The 5,000-nt window shown below is 50.4% G+C and overlaps 2 protein-coding genes across 2 annotated transcripts in view; both read left to right on the top strand.

The window, feature by feature from the left end:
* The window catches only part of LOC113806005 (protein Wnt-5b), a 677,940-nt gene that overhangs the window by 203,327 nt on the left and 469,613 nt on the right, over window positions 1-5,000 (top strand). The gene's annotated exons all lie outside the window — the stretch shown is intronic.
* The window catches only part of LOC113828920 (uncharacterized), a 1,787-nt gene continuing 1,158 nt past the window's right edge, over window positions 4,372-5,000 (top strand). Inside the window, exons 1-2 of the mRNA XM_027381983.2 lie at window positions 4,372-4,557; window positions 4,741-5,000. The exon at window positions 4,741-5,000 is cut by the window's right edge and continues 1,158 nt beyond it. Of these exons, the coding sequence (XP_027237784.1) occupies window positions 4,778-5,000 (223 nt within the window). The 5' untranslated portion in view covers window positions 4,372-4,557; window positions 4,741-4,777. The remainder of the gene's footprint in view (window positions 4,558-4,740) is intronic.

The raw sequence follows: 5,000 nt of genomic DNA, 5'->3' as shown, positions 1-5,000 counted from the left end.
GATGCTCTACAGACACCTATCCTCCCTCCCTCACCCCTCACCCTCCGCACTTCACCCCCCTCACCCCTCACCCAATGCTCCCCTCACCCTTCGCCCCTCATTCCTCATTCCTCGTCCCTCACTTTTCAACACTCATTGCTCCCTCACCTCTACTTACCCCGCCCCAACCCATCGCTCCCTTACACACGCCCCTCCTCACCCCTCACCTCCCTCACCCTCACCCCGAGCCTCCTCACCCTTCCCACCCATTGCCCCCTTCACCCATCGCTCCCTCACCCATTGCCCCGCTCCTCCTTCGCCCGCTCACCTCGATCTCACACCACACACCCTCCTCCATCTCTCCCTTCGCCCCCTCACCCCCTGCGCCCTCATCCCGCCCTCTCGAGGCTATAAAATAAGTCCGATGACTAATTTGACACCTTAAAAGCCCCGTCAAGAAGCTAATCAAGAGGTCCCGTAAGCCTTCGCCGGAGACGCGCTATTACGGGCCTCCTCCTCCTCTTCCTCCCACTCCTCATCTTCCTCCTTCTCTTCTTCCTCCTCCTCCTACTCCCCACCTTCTCCTCCTCCTCCCCCCCTCCTCTTCCACCTCCTCCTCCTCCTCCTCTTCCTCTTCCTCCTTTTTTCCACCTCCCCCCTTCCCTCTTCTTCCCCCCCTTCGCCCTCGCTCCCGCACACGCTAAATTTATTGCCTTTTTTTCTTCCTCTTTTTTCTATAATTGGTCCCCTCCGATTATAGGCCTCGCCCGGGTCGAAATGGCAAATTGGCCAGTCAGGATCATGGCGAGATTAACCGAGCGGGATGATTTGTCTCTGCGTCGCCATGTCTTCATCTCCCTGGCGGCGGAGGCGGCGGCGGCGGCGGCGGCGGCAGAAGACAGGACGAGTGTTGCGTGTTTATTGCGCGCTCACTCCGACTAGTAATGAGGGAGTCTTTGGGCGCCGGAGTGTTCTTTGAGGATGCTGGGAGGAATTGCTCTTTTTCTCCCTGGCTATCTTTTCTCTGTCTGTTTGTTTTTGGTCGTTTTTTTTGTTTTGTTTTGTTTTTGTTTTGTTGTGTCTGTTTCTTTCCGCTTCTGTGTTTTCTCTGACTCTTCTTGTTTCTATCTTTCTGTCTGTCTACTTGTATGTATGTGTGTATGTTTGTATGTATGTCTCCCCTCTCTCCCTCTCTTCCTCTCTCCCTCCCTCCTTCCCTCCCTTTCTCTTTTTTATGGTATTATTATTTTTGTCATTAGCACTTTTATATATATATATATATATATATATATATATATATATATATATATATGTGTGTGTGTGTGTGTGTGTGTGTGTGTGTGTGTGTGTGTGTGTGTGTGTGTGTGTGTGTGTGCGTGTGTGTGTGTATGTGTGTGTGTGTGTATGTATGTATGTATGTATGTATGTATGTGTATGTGTATGTATGTACGTACGTATCTGTGTGTGACAGGAACTTCGTGTCAACACCTCAACCACGCACACTGTCAGATTGCAACTGCACAGTGGAAATAACACGCAGCCCTCAATCACGGTGACGCAGTCCAGCAGGGCAGTAAAACGCTACAGCGCTAACTTATCGCTTGATGCAACAAACGCCATCTTGTCGCCGTGAAGGAGAAAGGGAAAATGCCTTCTCGTAAAACTCAAGAAACAAACATTCTTTACCGTTGGTTCGTGTCTTCGTCGCGAGAATGGTTTTGCTATCGCCACGGCTCCCCCCTCCCCCTTTCTCTCTCTCTCTCTCTCTCTCTCTCTCTCTCTCTCTCTCTCTCTCTCTCTCTCTCTCTCTCTCTCTCTCTCTCTCTCTCTCTCTCTCTCTCTCTTTTGCTCTCTCATCCTCCACCTCCTCTTTCTCCCCCTTACCCTGCACTTCCTCCTCCTTCTCCCCCTCCCCCTGCTCCTCCTCCTCCACCCTCCTCCTTCTCCCCCACCCCCTGCTCCTCCTCCTCCACCTCCTCCTTCTCCCCCTCACCCTGCTCTTCCTCCTCCCCCTGCTCCTCCTCCTCTACCTCCTCCTTCTCCCTCACCCCCTGCTCCTCCCTCCTCCACCTCCTCCTTCTCCCCCTCTCCCTGCTCTTCCTTCTCCTTCTCCCCCTCCCCTGCTCCTCCTCCTCCACCTCCTTCTTCTCCTCCTCCCCCTGCTCCTCCTCATCTTGCTCTTCCTCTTCCTCGTCTTCCCCCTTCTCCTCCTTGTTCTGCTCCTCCTCCTCCACCTCCTCCTTCTCCCCCTCACCCTGCTCTTCCTCCTCCCCCTGCTCCTCCTCCTCCACTTCCTCCTTCTCCCCCACCCCCTGCTCCTCCTCCTCCACCTCCTCCTTCTCCCCCTCTCCCTGCTCTTCCTTCTCCTTCTCCCCCTCCCCCTGCTCCTCCTCCTCCACCTCCTTCTTTTCCTCCTCCCCCTGCTCCTCCTCATCTTGCTCTTCCTCTTCCTCGTCTTCCCCCTTCTCCTCCTTGTTCTCTCTGTCTTTCTGTCTGTCTGCCCCCCCCCCCCCCCCTCTCTCTCTCTCTCTCTCTCTCTCTCTCTCTCTCTCTCTCTCTCTCTCTCTCTCTCTCTCTCTCTCTCTCTCTCTCTCTCGCTGTCTCTCTCTCTCTCCTTCTCTCTCTCTCTCTCTCTCTCTGCTTCTTCTTCTTCTTCTTCTTCTTCTTCTTCTTCTTCTTCTTCTTCTTCTTCTTCTCCTCCTCCTCCTCCTCCTCCTCCTCCTCCTCCCTCCTCCCTCCCTCCCTCCTCCTCCTCCTCCTCCTCCTCCTCCCCATCATCATCAGCACTATCATCATTCTTCCCTCCATACCTTACGTAAAAAAGAAAAAAAAGTGGAAAAATGAAAAAAAACTTATCCCAAATTGAGACTCGGAGGTTACGCTAAAGTCCTTCCAGCATTCCCAACATAGGACGGACTCGGCTTGTCAAGATCGCTGTCGACGGAAAGGTAAACAAAGGAGGTCGCGGAGAACAGTTTTTTTTTAGGGGGGAGACAGATTGGAGGTGGAGGTGGGGGTGGGGGAGGAAGAGGAGGAGGGGCTGGGGGAGGAGGAAGAAGGAGAAGTAGGAGAAAGAGGAAAAGGAGATGATGAAGGAGAAGGAGAAGAAGAAAAAGAAGTAGACAGACAGCGAGATCTGACGGTCACGATTGGAAAAGGCTGTCTAGAAAGTCCGGTAACTGCTGTGTTGATTCAGTAAGGAAGGGGTTGTTTAGCTTTGTCGACGAGGTATGTTGGCTTAGGGAAATTGTATTACTGTTTGTGTTTGTAGATTACATGATTCCTCTGCATTATGTGCTCCTGTTGTTGTTTTTCATGTTTTCATTATAACTATTGCTGTTGTTAAATGGCGTTATTGCCGATGTTTTGCCCTCTTCACTTCGCTGTCTGTAGCTGTCATGCTCTCGCACTCACTCTCTCTCTCTCTCTCTCTCTCTCTCTCTCTCTCTCTCTCTCTCTCTCTCTCTCTCTCTCTCTCTCTCTCTCTCTCTCTCTCTCTCTCTCTCTCTCTCTCTCTTTCCATCTCTTTCCATCTCTTTCCATCTCTCCCTCTCTCTCCCTCTCTCATTCCCTCCCTCCCTTCCTTCCTCGTTCCCCATTCTTCTTTATCCAAACGCTAAATTGAAAAAAAAAAGTATGGATTCACAAAGATTTATAAAGCATTCGAGGATTTTGCTCCGTGGCAGGTATTTCCCCCTTGGCCCTTCAGCTGTATCCCACGCTGCACGTCGGTCTGGTAATCATTTGCAAATGCATGTTGACAAGTTGACGGTTACAGCGCGGTGATATGATGTCGCTTATCGTGAAATGTTGATGCAATTGAGAGCCATGTTTTCTTTCTGACATCAGCACCACGAGCGCTGAATCGGCGAAAATGTGGCGAAACCCGTGTCGCTGTCCGCCGTTGACGTGGCGCAATAGATTGGGAAATGGAAATCTTGCTAGATTGTCTATTATTTAGATGTGCTGCCCGGGTTTGCTTTCTCTTCTTTCGTTTTTGTTTTAGACGTCCATGCGAATATGCAAGGATTGTGCTTATGTTTGGTTATTTACATCTGTTTATTTTTTGTGTGTGCGTTTTTATGTATATATGCGTGTGTGTACGTGTGTGTGTATGTGCGTGTGCGTACGTGTCCCTGTGCCTGTTTGTGTGCAAAATATTCATGTATATGTGGGCCTTTGTGAACATTTCCTATTTTTGATTCTTGGCACAGTGTTATGCAACCATACATTGCTGCATTCAATCAAGCAGAAAAGTTGCCAAGTTTTCTGACATCCTTTTTATTTACTCTCACTCATTTCACTTACTGAAAATTCTGCACAAGCATTGTTCCTGTTACCAAGTTCATCCCTGGCGTCGCATGGGGATCTGTCGAATATTTAGCACATTCTTCTCAAATTTCGCGTAAAGTTCTCTGAGGTCGAGGTGACTGCAAACTGCGCCGAAGGACGCTGAGATCAGCAGCGCCATCTCCGAGCGTGCGAACGCCCGCGGCGTCCGGGCAGAGGAACGCCGATCGCCGCTGCAGGTGCATCTTCGGTTGCGCGCTGGGATTTTGCAACTTCCTTCCGACTGAGGTGAGTTGAACGCTTTGGTGTTGTTACAAGTGGCGCTTGGAGATCAGTTTACTTAATATATATATTTTTCAAGAATGCAGTGATTTGTTCTGATGTATTTTTTCTCGCAACAGACACACGCAAACGCGCACACAGCTATCAATCGAGAACCCAAAATAATTTTTCATTACTTCTCCGTTTCAGTCGGGTTTCTTTTCGTTTCCGGTTCCTCGAAAAGGATATGGAAATGCCCGTTAACGTGAACATCCCCATCTACTACCACATGAAAAGTGAAAGCTGCCAGTTCCCGGCAGTGGACTTAGAGCTCTACGGACAGCCCACGATGTTCGTCATCAACACGTCGTATTCCTCGTCCGTCGTCACCGAGTACCAAGCGAAGAAATGGGGAGTCATGGACAAGATCGTCCCGAACCCTGAGGACGAAGACATCTTAGGCACTCTCG

The sequence above is a fragment of the Penaeus vannamei genome, chromosome 14 (assembly GCF_042767895.1).
Source record: "Penaeus vannamei isolate JL-2024 chromosome 14, ASM4276789v1, whole genome shotgun sequence".
In the NCBI taxonomy this organism is placed as follows: Eukaryota; Metazoa; Arthropoda; class Malacostraca; order Decapoda; family Penaeidae; genus Penaeus; species Penaeus vannamei.
The sequence above is the reverse complement of the archived record's forward strand: the minus strand, read 5'-3'. Positions and strand labels throughout refer to the sequence as shown.